At 49.8% G+C, this 17,166-nt stretch overlaps 1 protein-coding gene across 1 annotated transcript; it reads left to right on the top strand.

Moving 5' to 3' along the window:
* Positions 1-14,071: 14,071 nt before the first annotated feature.
* Positions 14,072-15,294, top strand: LOC129151195 (mas-related G-protein coupled receptor member X1-like). The gene has a single exon (XM_054725218.1). The coding sequence runs from the start codon at positions 14,081-14,083 to the stop codon at positions 15,062-15,064; it is 984 nt and encodes a 327-aa protein (XP_054581193.1). The 5' UTR covers positions 14,072-14,080; the 3' UTR covers positions 15,065-15,294.
* Positions 15,295-17,166: the final 1,872 nt, after the last annotated feature.

Below are 17,166 nucleotides of genomic sequence, written 5' to 3'. Positions count from 1 at the left end.
TAGATTATTCCTGATTGAGTTTTGAAAGGTTGTATTTTTCTAGGAATATGTCCATTTCCTCCAGGTTGTCCAGTTTGTTGGAAGAGAGTTGTTCAAAGTATTTTTTAACAATCCTTTGTATTTCTCTGTGGTCTGTTGTTATTTCTCCTCTTTTATTTCTGATTTTGCTTATTTGGGTCCTCTCTCTTTGCTTCTTGGTGAGCCTGGCTAGAGGTTCATCAATCTTGTTTGTACTTTCAAAGAACCAACTCTTGGTTTTGTTGATCTTTTGTATTGTTTTTTGTTTGTTCGTTTTTGGTCTCTATGTTGTTTATCTCCACTCTGATCTTTATTATTTTCTTCCTTCTGCTTACACTGGGTTTTTCTTGTTGCTCTCTTTCTACCTCTTTGAGTTGTAGGGTTAGGTAACTTATTACCATTGTTTCTTGTTTTTTGCAGTAGGTTTGTAGAGCTATGAACTTCCCTCTCAAGACTGCTTTCGCTGTGTCCCATAGATTTTGGACTGTTGTGTTTTCATTGTCGTTTGTTGCCATGATGTTTTTTTATTTCTTCTTTGATCTCTCTGGTACCCAGTCATTGTTTAATAGCATTCTACTTAGTCTCCATGTGTTTGATTTTTTTGTGTGTGATTGTTTTTATTGTAGTTGATTTCCAGTTTTATGCCATTGTGATCTGAGAAGATGCTTGATATAATTTCTATCTTCTTGAATTTGAAGAGACTTTGCCTGTGACCCAATATATGGTCTATCTTTGAAAATGACCCATGTGCACTTGAGAAGAATGTATATTCTGTGGCTTTGGAATGAAATGTTTTGAAAATGTCAATTAATTCCATCTGGTCTAGTGAGTCATTTAGGATTGATGTTTCTTTGCTGATTTTTTCTTTAGAGGATTTGTCCAATGGTGATAGTGGGGTATTAAGGTCCCCTACAATGATTATATTGCTGTCAATCTCTCCCTTGATATCCTCCAGGGTTTTTTTATGTATTTGGGTGCTCCTGTATTGGGTGCATATATGTTTACCAGAGTTATTTCTTCTTGTTGGATTGCTCCCTTTAGTATTATGAAGTGGCCTTCTTTATCTCTTATTATGTCCTTAACTTTGAGATCTAATTTGACAGATATAAGTATTGCTACCCAAGCTTTTTTTTCTTTTCCATTCACCTGAAAAACCCTTTTTCTATCCCTTCACCATCAGTCTGTATGTGTCTTTTTTTCTGAGGTGGGTTTTCTGTACACAGCAGATACATGGGTTATATTTTCTTATCCACTCAGTTACCCTATGTCTTTTGATTGGGGCATTTAATCCATTTACATTTAAAGTTATTATTGATAGGTACTTGATTTTTATTCTTTGTCCCTGTGTTCCTTCTTTACTTCTTATTTCTTCCTTTTACACCAGATCCTTTAGCATTTCTTGCATTGCTGGATTGGTTTTAATAAATTCCCTTAGTCCTTTTTTGTCTGTGAAGCTCCTGACTTCACCCTCAATTTTGATTGATAGCCTTGCTGGGTACAGTATTCTTGGATTCAGACCCTTTCTTTGTATGACTTTGTATATTTCATTCCATTCCCTTCTTGCCTGATGTGTTTCTGTTGAGAAATCAGTCGCTAGTCTGATGGGGGTCCTTTGTAGGTAACTTTCTGTCTCTCTCCAGCCACTTTTAAGATTCTTACTTTGTCGTTGGTGTTTACCAATTTAATTATAATGTGCCTTGGCGTCAGTCTTTTGGGGTTCATTTTGTTTGGGAGTCTGTGAGCTTCTTGGATTTGTGTGAGTTTTTTCTTCCCTGTATAATGACAGGGAAGTTTTCTGTCATTATTTCTTCAAACAGGTTTTCTATTCCTTGCTCAGTTTCCTCTCCTTCTGGCAGCCCTATTATGTGGATGCTGTTTCATTTTGTGTTGTCCCAAAGTTCTCTTAGGCTCTCCTCCTGCTTTTCAATTTTTTTTTCTAGAAGCTGCACTGCCTGGGTATTTTTTCCTACCTTGTCTTCTAGCTCAATGATGCAGTCCTCTGTTTCTTCTAATCTACTATTGATGCTCTCTATTGAGCTCTTTATAGCAGCAATGTCATTTTTCATTTCTTCTTGGTACTTCTTCATTTCATCTTGGTTCTTACACATATTGTTGAATTTGTCTTCCATTTTTTCATCCACCTTATGACCATTTCTCTGAATTCTTTCTCTGACAGGTTGCTTGCCCCATTTCATTTACTTCCTTTTCTAGTGATGCCTGCTTTTCTTTCATTTGAGGGCTGTTTCTTTGCCTCCCCATGATCTCTCTTCTCCGGGTATCTGGTCATGTAGTTCTTTCTCTCCTGCTGACTTAAAGGCACAAAATACAACACAACAAGGCACAATGCACAAGGAACTGAACACAAATGTATTCATGATACTAATAACCCCTAATAAAGGTGACCACCAGAGAAAAAAGAATTAGGGGATAAGAAAGAAAGAAGAGAAGGAAAAACAAAAATAGAGAGGGAAAAAAAAGGAGTCCAAAAATGAAGTTGGGAAAGCAAAGTAAGAGAGAAAAGAAAGAGAATAAAATAGAATAGGGGGGGAAATTATATGAGGAGAAAACTCCAATAGAACAACCACTAATCCCAGCAAATGCAGCAACAAATACCTAGAGATGAATGCAAACTACAAACAACAAGTAATGTCAAGTGAGGTGAGGGAAAACAGAAGCAAAAATCAAACAAAAACAAAACAACAACAACAAAAAAAGCAAGGCAATCTCACACAAGGATTAAAAAACCAATATTCTCAACAATCAAGCAAACAACAACAAAAGGACAGAGAGAGAAAAATTTTGGATAGTGAAGAAAGAGAAGAGAGAGGTGTGTGTGGACTTAGTGCGGGGGATTGGAAATTAGATATATAAGTAGGGTGAAATTTTAACAGGATGTAAAAAGAAGGAATGGGGAAAATCTAAAGCAGGAATAGGGTAAGAGAAACAGGACAACAAAAGGGGAAAATTGAGGAAGAGAGTGATGGCATAAAGGTAAAGTTGAGATAGAGTAAAATTATGCTAAAGGAAAGATGAAAATAGAATGTAGAACACTACTCACAAAATAAAATGAAGAGAAAATAAAATTACACTTTAAAGAAAAGGTAAATAGTAGTAGTAATAATACTGATTAAAAATAAAAATGTAATAATTAAAAAGGTAAAATCAAGTGAGAAAAGAAAGAAAAAATTTTAGTTTCTTAAGTAAAAGATGAAAAAAAAATTAAAATGTGCAGTAGTAAAGGTCATTCACTTCCTATACTGTTCTGTTTGGCAAGCCTGTTTCCTAGTCAGGACAGTATTGAAGTTCCCTGTGTTCCACTGCTCCTCAATGTTCTAGGCCAGTGGTCGGCAAACTGTGCCTCGTGAGCCACATGTGGCTCTTTGTACCCTTGAGTGTGGCTCTTCCACAAAATACCACATGTGGGCGCGCACATACAGTGCGATTAAAACTTCGTGGCCCATGAACAGAAGTCAGTTTTCAGCTCTCAAAAGAAATTTCAATCATTGTACTGTTGATATTTGGCTCTGTTGACTAATGAGTTTGCCGACCACTGTTCTAGGCCACAGTCCTGATTTTCAAGCAGGCAGTATTTCTCTGTTTCTTATACTCCTTTATTTGTGTTTACACAAGAGTCAATTTGTGATTCAACCCCTGGGTGGCAGTGTTTCTGGATTGACCTCTAGGACTATCAATCTCTATCTAGTGTTTAGATTTGGGGGAATACCAGTTTGGGGGAATGGGCTGCCCCAGACCTGGTTCTCTGATTGTTACTCCCCGCTCTGATCCCCAGGTTCCACAAAAACAACTTTCCCCTGCAGTCTCTTAGAGTGTCCCCAATTGGGTGATCCTATGTATTGGGCTTAGTAATCAAAAGCACAGATTTAAAGAGAAAAAAGATCCAAAATAAGTGCGCAAACTCCGGTGCTGTGGCACAAGTCTGTGCAGTCTTTTCTTCCCCTTGGGTCTAAGCAGCCAGCACACTGTTAAATACTTTTTTTAGGCTGCCCTTTTGCACCCAGTTCAGAAATGGGTTGCTTTTTAGAGTTCCCTTCTGTTAGCAGCCCTGCGGGTTCCCTTCCACATTCGCGGATCACACCAGCCCCAACAGCCGTGGACTTTTCTAGGTGGAGACTTCCCCGATCCTCCGGCTCCCGTGTGCACCTTTCTCTCTCCTGCCAGGACCACAGACCTCACCTTATCCCAGGCGAAATCTGACCTTTCTGTGAGCAGGCACAGAGCTCCTCTGAATCCGCGTGCTCATGCCACTTAGGGACTGGTGTTTCCAGGTTCGCAGTTATTCACTGGGTGCCCTTATTGTAGGGTCCCAGCATTTTCAGGTTTCAGACAACATCCACTCTCCCCTTCAAGATGGCGTGGTCTCCGTGTCAGAGCCTGTCACTCCGGAAGGGATCCCAGCAGCAGGGGAGGCTGTCTGGTCAGGGGAACCCCGTCTGGCAATCCCCCACAGTCCCCTGGAGTATAGCTGTCCCTCAACTCACAAACACACCCCGTGAGACCACACACTCTCCCTTTGTTCTCTTGCTCACGCACTATCTGGAAGTCTGCGTTCCCATCAGCAGCCATCATCCTTCTCCTGTTATTACATCTTATTTATTTGATCTGTTGGTACGCCCTACTGGGTGTCACGTCTTAGAAATAATATCTCTAATTGTAAATGCCTTGAGGATGGAATGTACATTATTTTTCAAGGTGGTTATATACAAACATTTTTAATTTCAATTTATGATTTTGGTAGCCCTAGAAAGTAATGTATGAGAGGTTATTAGAACTTGACTGGTGATTTCAAGGCATCAGACACCTGTGCTCTTTCAAATCACAGCTCCAAGCCCTAGAGAGGTGACTTCATTCTCATGCAAGGTTCCCAGACTCATCTGCATTCCATCCAGAGGAGAAGAGGAAAAGGAAAAGCACAACCTAAAATTGATTACATCACTTGAGTTCACCTCACATTGGCTACCACCTGGTCACATGCTGCCATCAAGCATGAATGGAATCTAGGATTGGAGTTCATTTTCTGGTCTAAAACTCCCAGAACTATTATGTGAGAGAATAGGAAATGGTATTTAGACCAACTAGCATTTTCTGCACTCCAGCAGTTCTCTCATATTCTGAGCTCACATGAAGACTTTACTTAGGTGCTCATCCCACAATGAGGCAGAGAACAGTGTTAAGCCTCAGGCTGGGCTCCAGGAGACCAGGGCTGGCATTGGACCTGCTGTTCACCCTGTGATCTCAGGGAAATCCTTTGGTTCTTTCAGCCTCAGCTTCTTCCTGTGATAAACGATGTTTTTATAAAAGATGGTCTCTGAGGGACATGTGCTAGATACCAAGGATACAATAGTGAACAACAACAACAAAGGAAAAAGACAAAGCCAGACAGATATAGTCATTATTATTGATTTTTGAGTTTAAAAGCCCTAGCAGGTTTGACTCAGTGGTTAGGGGGGGTGCCCATAGACTGAAGGGTAGCGGGTTCAATTCTACTGGATGAGCCTGTGCTGGCTGAACCTGGCAAGAATTGATAGATTGGGGGGAGAAACCAAAATGGTGGCATAGTTAAACACCTAAATTGCTGCCTCGCACAACAATTTCAAAACTACAACTAAAAGACAAAACGGACATCATCCAGAACCACAGGAAGGCTGGCTGAGTGGAAATTCTACAACTACAAGGAAAGAGAAAACACACTGAGACTCAGAGGAATTGCGGAAGGCAGAGGTACCGAGGCGCGTGCGCGGAGAGGTCGGCCAACTGAGCACGGGGCTGGCTTTCTCAAGCGGGAGGGAAACTAAAGCTCCTGACTGCACTGAACTCCAGTTCTGGGTGAGACTCTGCAGACCCAGACTCATTTTGGGAGAAACTGGTCTGTCTCGCAGTGGGCAGAACTCGAGAGCAGCTTTCTCTGAGGTGCTTGCAGCAATTACCATGGAACACTGAGACACAGGGGCCTATTAGGGCAAGGGTGATGGGAAACTAATGCTGTCTGCTTCGCCCTGAGACTCTGCCTCATCCAAGCTGAGCACAGAGGCTTTTGCAAGTCTTGTCTAATAAGGGTGTCTCCAGCACAGAAGTTCTACAATCGTAGACACAGCTGATCCTCACAGCCAATTGGCCTGGAGGTCAATTCCTCCCAGTGATACCAACAACAATCAAGGCTTAACTACAACAAGACTGTGCACACAGCACACAAAAGGGTGCACCAAGAGTGTCCACCTCAGGTAACTGGGGAGGCTGAGCCACTGGGCCCTATAGGACACCTAACACACAAAGCCACTCTATCAATTCAGGGAAGCAGCCAAAATGTGGAGACAAAACACAGATCACAAATGAAAGAAATAGAGGACAGCAAACAACTGGATATAGAGTTCAAAACCACGGTTATAAGGTTTTTCAAGAATTTTCTAGAAAAGGCCGATAAATTTAGCGAGACCCTCGAGGATATGAAAAAGAACCAACTAGAAATTAAGCATACACTGACTGAAATAAAAGATATTATATAGCGATCTAACAGCAGATAGAGGATCACAAGAATCAAGTCAAAGATTTTAAATACAAAGAAAAACCACAAAACTGGAAAAGAAAAAACCACAAAACTGGAAAAGCAAAAAGAAAAAAGAATCCAAAAATATGAAGATAGTGTAAGGATCATCTGGGACAACTCCAAGTGTACCAATATCTGAAATATGGGGGTGTCAGAAGAGAGAGAGCAAGATACTGAAAACCTATTTGAAGAAATAATGACTGAAAACTTCCCCCACCTGGTGAAAGAAATAGACTTACAAGTCCAGGAAGCGCACAGAACCCCAAACAAAAGGAATCCAAAGAGGACCGCACCAAGACACATCATAATTAATTTTTTTTTTTTTTGAAAGGTATTCTTTAAGAAGAAGAAAGGTAAAGATAAAAATTATGAACAACAAATACATATCTATCAACAAGTGAATCTAAAAATCAAGTGAATAAAAAAATCTGATGAACAGAATAAACTGGTGAATATAATAGAAGCAGGGGCATAGGAAGGAAGTGGACTGACAATTCTCGGAAGAAAAGGAGTGTGGGGGGTGCGGGAAGAGACTGGACAAAAATCGTACACCTATGGATGAGGACAGTGGGGTGGCGGGGGGTAAGGGCAGAGTTTGGGGTGGGAACCGGGTGGAGGGGAGTTATGGGGTGGGAAAGATGAACAATTGTAATAATCAAAACAATAAAGGTTTATTAAATTAAAAAATAAATAAATAAAATAAAAATATTTTTTTAAAAAGAATTGACATATTGGGGTTTTTCCAGAGGCAAGAAGCAGCACCTGTAATCTCTGGTCTGTTCTCAGGTGGATGACACCCACTTCTTCCACACTGGATAAGCGTCACTTCTTTGTTATTTACCAAATTTGCCTATTTCAGCTTAATAAAACACAAATATGAGTTGCCATTTGAGATTTGTCCCTAAGAGTTACTTGCTTCTTACCGCAGCAACCCCATGTGCACAGGACACACCACCCTGGTAGTGGGGCTACAGGAAGGGGAAGGGTGAAGACTCTGACACAGACCTGTGGGTTCAGATCCAGGCTGTTACGCTTGTGCACTTGAGAACTGCAGCATGTCATTCAGCCTCCTTGTGCTTGTCTTTTCCTTTATGCCAGATGGGAGTAAGCATAGTACTGGCCTCATAGGGCTATGTGGAGAATTAAAAGAGGTAATACCATGTAAGCACTCATCAGCTGCTACTCTTCACCTATGTGTGAGTTGACTTGTGTTTCTCACCTAAATTCTGCAAGAGCTTCCCTCTTTTCATCCAAAGCCCTTTGTAAAACAGAACTAATCACCTTCTACCTGCACCACCACCAGGAGAATTCTCTTACACAAATGCTTCAATCTGCAAGGCTTTCCTATTACATGTATCATAGGAAAACCAGTTAATAATGCCCCTTCTGTATTTCTGTCTCAACTACCTGTATTCACGCCATTGGCCACCTCTCTCTCTCCTTCCCAAAATGGCTTCTTTCATTCAGTCTTGATCCTCTCCCACCTGGATAGGAGATGTCTACAGGCATAAAAATATTCCTTCAAACACAAAAGAGCTTTTCACAGAATGAATACTTAGAAATGGAATTTTGTTTTTGTTACATATGTGTGTTTTGGGGTGGTGGAGTTAAAAGTGCTGCCTTCTCTTTTACTAGTACATTTAAAATTCTTCATTTAAAAAATATTATATTATAGTAAATCCAAATTTTCTTCCTCCCTTTGGCTCCTCATTCACTCCTTCATTCACTTGTGGATTAAAATTTTATTAACAGCCCCATTGTGTTCCCACACAGACTTGGGCCCTGGGGACAAAACAATGGGAAGAGTAATCACTGTCTTTCCTCATAAAGATGACACACTGGGGAGAAACCAAGATGGCGGCATAGGTGAAACACCTAACCTGCAGCCGGGCACAACAATTTCAAAGGCACAACTAGAGGTCAGAACGGACATCGTCCAGAACCACAGGAGAGCTGGCGAACTGAAATGCCCACAGCTGGGGGGAAGGAGAAGGCCACGGGGACAATCGGGGGAGCCGTAAAAGCCTGAGGTATGGAGAAACTGGCGGAGACACGAGCACGCGCGCCTGCGGGGAGGATGGAGCCGGAGAGGAAGGGGCGGCTGACGGCCTGGCCGGCGTTCACTGGCAGGAAGGAGATAAAGGCTCCGGAGTGCGCTAAGCGCCGGCTCCGACTGCACTGAGCGCCAGTTCCGGGCGAAACCCTGGGAAGCCAGGCGCAGGCTGGGGGAATGAATCTGGGCTGTGGGGCGCAGGCACAGAGGAGCGGGGGAAGGCAGAGCTCCAGAGGCGCGCATGGGAAGGGGCGCAAAGAACGGACTGTTGCCTGCGCCACTGAACTGCCCTAGCGGGAAGGAGACATAAGCTCAGGACCGTGCTGAACCCCAGTTCCGACTGCACTGAACCCCAGTTCCGGGCGAAACCCTGGGAAGCCAGGCGCACGCTGGGGGAATGAATTTGGGCTGTGGTGGCGGAGGCACAGAGAAGCGGTGGCTCCAGACGCGCGCACTGGAAGGTGCGCAGAGGACAGACTTTTGCCTGCGCCACTGGGTGGCCCTGCTGGGAAGGAGACAGGGACGCCAGACTGCGCTGAGACCCAGTTCCAACTGCACTGAAACCCAGTTCCAGGCGAGAATCTGGGAGTCCAGATTCATTAGGGGAGGGACTGGACTGTTTGGCAGTGGGCGAAACTCCAGGGCGCGTTTCTCTCAGAGGTGTTTGCAAGGAATACAGAGGGACACAGACACAGGAGCCTCATAGGGCAGGGCTGACAGGAAGCCAAGGTTGTAGGCTCCACCCTGTAGCTCCGCCCCAGCCAAGCTGAGCAGAAGCTTTTTCCTGCTGAGTGCCTCAGGTAGTGGCTGACCCACACTGCATTGGAGACCCAGAAACGAGGGCATCTAGTGGTTGGTGGGAGATGACACCAGATTTCAATCACTTGCATAAGGGAGGCATTCTAGAGGCAGACTCAGTGAGCGCCAAGGCATTGCTGCATCAAGACCCGGCCCACAAACATGTCTCCTGCACAGCAACTCTTCCTATATGGACAAAGAGGGTCCTCACGGCCAATTGGCCTGGAGGACAATTCCTCCCAGTGACACCAACAACATTCAAGACTTAACTGTACAAAGGAGGACCAAGATGGAGACATAGGGCGGCAGCCTGATCGTTGCCTACCACAACAATATTGAGACTACGACGGGAGAGCAGAGCAGACACCAGCCAGAAAGACCGGGGGGCTGGCAGAGCAGATGCTCTACAACTAGAATAAAAGAGAGGGGTACGCAGGATGATGCTGATGCCGGTGACCCAAAGTCCACACTTTAAGAACTATGGCTCAGGCGACACAATGGTGGCCAGGAACGTGCTCGGCGCAGTTCCCCCGGCGGTCTCCGGCTGAGGGGACGGCTCCACTCGCTGCCGAGCACGGACAGACGAGCCCCTGGGAGACATGGGGTGGGAGACTCCGTGCTTGCTGACCTCCGAGTCCTTCAAGAATCTCAATGCCCCGAAGTGGCCAGGTGCGCACGCTCAGCGACTGGCCACCGTTGCAGACCCAAGGGCCGACGCAGCGACACCGGACCAGCCCACCGCCGGGCACCGGGCACACCAGAGCCTTGCCGAGCCCGCCGCCCAACGAGTTCTGCGGCAGCCGCCCTGGAGCTCTGAGAAAATGACCGAAGGAATTGCTGAGAGGGAATTGACCAACAGGAATTGGGATCAAGAAGACGAAACCCCGCTGAGACCCGAGTCCAGGCGAGCCTGCGAGCCTCTGGGCTCAGATGTGGTCACACGCCTCTGGGTCTAGGTGAGGCCTCACGCCCCTGGGTTTGGGTGAGGCCACGCGCCCCTGGGTCCAGGTGAAGCTGGATTCCGGGTTCGGGTGAGGCCATGTGCCCCTGGGTCCGGGCGAATCTGAACCCTGGGTCCGGGTGAGGCCGTGGGCCCCTGGATCCGGGTAAGGCTGGGTCCCGAGTACGGGTGAGGCCGTGAGCCCCTGGATCCGGGTGAGACCACGCGACCAGGGGTCTGAGAGAGGTAACGCGCCCCTGGGTCCGGGTGGCTTCGTGCACCTAGGTCCAGGTGAGGCCACGTGCCCCTGGGTCTGAGAGAGGCCACGCACCCCTAGGTCCGGGCGAGACCATGTGTCCCTGGATCCGGGTGGGGCCTCGTGCACCTAGGCCCAGGTGGGGCCGCGTGCCCCTGGGTCTGGGGGAGGCCAGGCGTCCCTGGGTCCGGGTGAGACCGTGTGTCCCTGGATCCGGGTGAGGCCTCGTGCGCCTAGGCCCGGGTGAGGCCACGTGCCCCTGGGTCTGGGGGAGGCCAGGCGTCCCTGGGTCCGGGTGAGACCGTGTGTCCCTGGATCCGGGTGAGGCCTCGTGCGCCTAGGCCCGGGTGAGGCCACGTGCCCCTGGGTCTGGGGGAGGCCAGGCGTCCCTGGGTCCGGGTGAGACCGTGTGTCCCTGGATCCGGGTGAGACCTCGTGCACCTAGGCATGGGTGAGGTCACGTGCCCCGGGGTCTGAGAGGCCAAGTGTCCCTGGGTCTGGGTGAGACCATGTGTCCCTGGATCCGGGTGAGGCCGCGTGCACCTAGACCCGGGTGAGCCCAAGTGGCCCTGGGTCTGGGAGAGGCCAAGCGTCCCTGGGTCCGGGTGCGACCATGTGTCCCTGGATCCGGGTGAGGCCTCGTGCACCTAGGCCCGGGTGAAGCCACGTGCCCCTGGGTCTGGGAGAGGCCAAGCGTCCCTGGGTCCGGGTGAGACCATGTGTCCCTGGATCCGGGTGAGGCCTCGTGCACCTAGGCCCGGGTGAGCCCAAGTGGCCCTGGGTCTGGAAGAGGCCAAGCGTCCCTGGGTCCGGGTGAGACCATGTGTCCCTGGATCCGGGTGAGGCCTCGTGCACCTAGGCCCGGGTGAGGCCACGTGCCCCTGGGTCTGGGAGAGGCCAAGCGTCCCTGGGTCCGGGTGAGACCATGCGTCCCTGGATCCGGATGAGGCCTCGTGCACCTAGGCCCGGGTGAGCCCAAGTGGCCCTGGGTCTGGGAGAGGCCAAGCATCCCTGGGTCCGGGTGCGACCATGTGTCCCAGGATCCGGGTGAGGCCTCGTGCACCTAGGCCCGGGTGAGCCCAAGTGGCCCTGGGTCTGGGAGAGGCCAAGCGTCCCTGGATCCGGGTGAGACCATGTGTCCCTGGATCCGGGTGAGGCCTCGTGCACCTAGGCCCGGGTGAGCCCAAGTGGCCCTGGGTCTGGGAGAGGCCAAGCGTCCCTGGGTCCGGGTGAGACCATGTGTCCCAGGATCCGGGTGAGGCCTCATGCACCTAGGCCCGGGTGAGCCCAAGTGGCCCTGGGTCTGGGAGAGGCCAAGCGTCCCGCGGTCCGGGTGAGACCATGTGTCCCTGGATCCGGGTGAGGCCGCGTGCACCTAGGCCCGGGTGAGCCCAAGTGGCCCTGGGTCTGGGAGAGGCCAAGCGTCCCTGGGTCCGGGTGCGACCATGTGTCCCTGGATCCGGGTGAGGCCTCGTGCACCTAGGCCCGGGTGAGCCCAAGTGGCCCTGGGTCTGGGAGAGGCCAAGCGTCCCTGGGTCCGGGTGAGACCATGTGTCCCTGGATCCGGGTGAGGCCGCGTGCACCTAGGCCCGGGTGAGCCCAAGTGGCCCTGGGTCTGGGAGAGGCCAAGCGTCCCTGGGTCCGGGTGCGACCATGTGTCCCTGGATCCGGATGAGGCCTCGTGCACCTAGGCCCGGGTGAGCCCAAGTGGCCCTGGGTCTGGGAGAGGCCAAGCGTCCCTCGGTCCGGGTGAGACCATGTGTCCCTGGATCCGGGTGAGGCCTCGTGCACCTAGGCCCGGGTGAGCCCAAGTGGCCCTGGGTCTGGGAGAGGCCAAGCATCCCTGGGTCCGGGTGAGACCATGTGTTCCTGGATCCGGGTGAGGCCGCGTGCACCTAGGCCCGGGTGAGCCCAAGTGGCCCTGGGTCTGGGAGAGGCCAAGCGTCCCTGGGTCCGGGTGCGACCATGTGTCCCTGGATCCGGATGAGGCCTCGTGCACCTAGGCCCGGGTGAGCCCAAGTGGCCCTGGGTCTGGGAGAGGCCAAGCGTCCCTGGGTCCGGGTGAGACCATGTGTCCCTGGATCCGGATGAGGCCTCGTACACCTAGGCCCGGGTGAGCCCAAGTGGCCCTGGGTCTGGGAGAGGCCAAGCGTCCCTGGGTCCGGGTGCGACCATGTGTCCCTGGATCCGGATGAGGCCTCGTGCACCTAGGCCCGGGTGAGGCCACGTGCCCCTGGGTCTGGGAGAGGCCAAGCGTCCCTGGGTACGGGTGAAGCCAGATCCTGGGTCCGGGTGAGGCCGTGCGCCCCTGGATCCATCCGGGTGAGGCTGGGACCCAGGCCCGGGTGAGACCACGAGCCCCTTGGGTAGGGGTGAGGCCACGTGCCCCTTAGTCTGGGTGACGCCGTGCCCCTGGGTTCGGCCGAGACCAAACCAGAGGGAGTCGGACCTCCATTACCACCATTTGTCCACCATCCAGAGCTGAGGGGTCAGTGCTGACATGTACACATAAGGAACTACTGGACATTGAAATTGGGTCTCAAAAGAACTGTTGGTCCAGGGGGAAGCTCGCTACAGATTGATTCATTTGCCTGTCAGCATAACTATTATTGCTCGTCCCACATTCAGTTCTTATTAGTATATATCTAGTGACATATGATCTCGCTCATCTAGGGGAAATGATGAACAACATAGACTGAGGAACAAGAACAGAACCAGAAGCAAGGAGGCATCGATCGGACTATCGGGCCTCAGAGGGAGGATAGGGGAGGGTAGGGGGAGGGTGGGGGGAGGGGGAGAGTTCAACCAAAGGACCTGTATGCATGCATATAAGCCTATCCAACGGTTAAGTTCAACAGGGGATTGGGGCATGCGTGGGGAGAGGGGTGGGATGGGAATGGGGGGATGAGGACAAATATGCGACACCTTAATCAATAAAGAAATTAAAAAAAAAAAAAAAAAAGATGACACACTGGGACATTTCCAACGCAACAGCTTTGGTTGTCCTCACTCTGACCTAACAAGGGGTCTCATTCCCTTCATGAGCCTAAGTCATAACCTCCTTTCTCCCCGATGAGTAGACCACTCCCAGTCACTGAGATTGCCCTGGGCTTCTGACAGCCTGCTGTCAAACAAAGCCACTCTCCCAGAGCACAAGTACTGGAGAACTCAGAAGCCTGTTGTCATCCACAGGACCTGAGCAGACTCTTCTCCTCCTGCCTCCGGGACACTTCATGGACTGGATGGTGAGTGGAGAGGTTGGACATAGAGGGCCCGTGTTGCAGTAGAAAGAGCCCAGGATTCAGGACTCCAACACTGTGTGTTTCAGAAAAGAATCTTAGTCTCTAGAAGCCTCCATTTGCACAGATAGGGTGGCCATGAGGGTCAGTGGTCATAGAGCAGGTGCTCAAGTCTTGTTTTGTTTCCAGGCCCACAACTGCAGCGTTTCTGAACATGGATATGACTGTCACAGCCTCGGAGACCAACCTCACAACAACCAATAGAATTGATCAAGCCATTCATCAACATTATACAGAGTTCATAATCCTGCAATTACTGACAGTCATCGTGGCCCTGGTGGGGCTGGCAGGGAACGCGGTGGTGCTGTGGCTCTTGGGGTTCCGCATGCGCAGGAACGCCTTCTCTGTCTACATCCTCAACCTGGCGGGGGCCGACTTCCTCTTCCTCTGCTGCCGATTTATACGTAGTCTAGTTTTACTTTTCGACGTCAACTTTGTTAGAGTAATTAGCAGATTTCTCTTGCCTGTGTCAGTCTTTGCCTATATCTCAGGCCTGAGCTTTCTCAGCGCCATCAGCACGGAGCGCTGCATGTCTGTCCTGTGGCCTATCTGGTACCGCTGCCACCGCCCCAGACACATGTCCTCTGTCCTCTTTGTCCTGCTCTGGGCCCTGTCCCTGCTGCTGAGCATCCTGGAAGGGAACTATTGTGGCTTCCAGAGTTGGAATGTGTATCATGTTTGGTGCCCAGTGTTGGATTTCATCACTGTGGCGTGGCTGATTTTGTTATTTGTGCTTCTCTCTGGGTCCAGCCTGGCCCTGATGACCAGACTGTTGTGTGGCTCCCAACGGGTGCCGCCCACCAGGCTCTACATGACCATCGTGATCACGGTACTGGTCTTCCTCCTCTGTGGCCTGCCCTTTGGCATCCACTGGTTCCTCATAGTCTGGTTTCCAAATGAATCTCATGCCCTCTTTCATCTTTCCATGATTGTAGCACTTCTGTCCACTATCAATAGCTGTGCCAACCCCATCATTTACTTCTTCGTTGGCTCCTTCAGGCAGCGATGGTGGAAGCAGAGACACACCCTGAGGCTGGTTCTCCAGAGGGCTCTGCAGGACACTCCTGAGGTGGATGAACCTGGAGAAAGCCTTCCTGGGGAAACCCTGGAAATGTCGGGAACCAGTCTGGGGCAGTGATGAAGAGCCTCTGTCCTGATCAGTCTGAAGTAACTTTGAGACTCACTGCTGCCCTGCCAAGCTTGGAAAGTATCTAATCTTCTCTCAGCCTCAGCCTCAGAATGCTTCAGTGATTCCCCGATCTCTTCAAATAAGTTGTTTTTTATCTGGCCATTCAAGTTTTTCTCAGAGAAAGCATTAGTCCGAACATTATACCTCTCCATGGTTCTTGACATTAACAATAAATTTCTCATGTGATCTGAATTTCTTTATTGAATGCTTTTTCTTTACAATCTTCATTGCAACAGAAAGAATCCCTGTCCAAATCAGACAAATCCAGGTCTGAAGTCCTGGTTCTGCAGCTCTCCTCTCCAAGCCTCAGTTAATTCATTGTAAAATGCTGTGAAATCATCTACTCATAGGATCATAGTGGGGAATAAATTAGAAAACAAATGAAAAGGACTCCACCAGGTGCCAAATATGACAAATATTTCATAAACATCCACAGTTATTATATGTGAAGCCTCTAATATATTATTGACTTCTGAGGTAATATTTAATAAGTTAAAAAAAAAAGAAGAATCCCTGTCCAAAATCATAGATCAGTGATGGGCAACCTTTTGAGCTTGGTGTGTCAAACTTCGCCATAAAACTGAGCATAACTCAGGTAGTGTGTCACTTTGAGGAAAAAAACATTATTTCACAAATGTTTCATCCTCAGGAGCAGCAAATGTTTCATCCTCGGCATGTGGCCACCTCAGCGGCCGCGTGTCATCAGAAATGGCTACGCGTGTCAGTGCTGACACACATGTCATAGGTTCGCCATCACTGTCATAGATAGTCATTCAAAAACTAGAGGCTCGATGCATGAAATTCGTGCATGGTGTGTGTGTCTGTGTGTGTGTGTGTGTGTGTGTGTGTGTGTGTGTGTGTGTGTGTCCCTCAGCCCAGCCTGCACCCTTTCTAATCTGGGACCCCTCTAGGAATGTCCTACTACCCATTAAGGCCCGATCCCATTAAAGGAGCAGTGGGACATCCCTCTCACAATCCAGGACTACTGGCTCCCAACTGCTCACCTGCCTGACTGCCTGATTGCCCCTAACCACTTCTGCCTGCCAGCCTGATCACCCCCTAACCACTCCCCTACCAGCCTGATAGATGCCTAACTGCTCCCCTGCTGGCCCGATTGCCCCTAACTGGCCTCCCCTGCTGGCCTTATTGCCCCTAATTGTCCTTCCATTTTGACCTGGTCGACCCCAACTGCCCTCCCCTGCTAGCCCGGTTACCCCTAACTACCCTCCATTGTCAGCCTGGTCACCCCTAACTGCCCTCCCCTGCCAGACTGGTCAACCACAACCAGCCCTCCCCTGCAGGCTTAGTCACCCTCAACTGCCCTCCCCTGAAGGCCTGATCACCACAACTTCCCTTCCCTGGAGGCCTGGTACCCCCAACTGTCCTCCCCTGCAGGCCTGGTCACCTCCAACTGCCCTCCCCTGCTGGCCCGGTCATCCCTAACTCCCCTCCCTTGCCAGCCTGGTTGCTGCTAACTGCCCTCCCTTGTCAGCCCAGTCACCCACAAAGGCCCTCTCCTGCAGGCCTGGTCACCCCCAACTACGCTCCCCTGCCAGCCCAGTCACCCACAAAGGCCCCCTCCTAAAGACCTGGTCACCACCAACTGCCCTCCCCTGAAGGCATGGTCACCCACAATAGCCCTCCCCTGCTGTCCTGGTTGCTCCCAACTGCCCTCTCCTAAAGGCCTGGTTCCCCCCAGCTACTCTCCCCTGCAGGCCTGGTTCCCCCCAACTGCATTCCCCTGCAGGCCAGAATCCCCCCCACCAACTGGCTTGCCCTGCAGGCCTGATCACAACTGCCCTCCCCGCTAGCCATCTTGTGCCAGGCATCTTGTGTCCATATTGGGGCTGCCATCTTTGACCACATGGGGACAGCCATCTTGTGTGTTGGAATGATGGTCAATTTGCATATTACCTCGTTATTATATAAGATTGTTCTACCTGATTGGGTAGGAAAGGAAGATTCCCTATGTTTCTCTCAGACTATAGGCCCTTTAGATTCATGCTTAGTGCTGTGGTTTGGGGCATTCTACAGGGTAAAAGTCTGAATAA

The sequence above is a fragment of the Eptesicus fuscus genome, chromosome 13, assembly GCF_027574615.1.
Source record: "Eptesicus fuscus isolate TK198812 chromosome 13, DD_ASM_mEF_20220401, whole genome shotgun sequence".
Classification (NCBI taxonomy): Eukaryota; Metazoa; Chordata; class Mammalia; order Chiroptera; family Vespertilionidae; genus Eptesicus; species Eptesicus fuscus.
The sequence above is the reverse complement of the archived record's forward strand: the minus strand, read 5'-3'. Positions and strand labels throughout refer to the sequence as shown.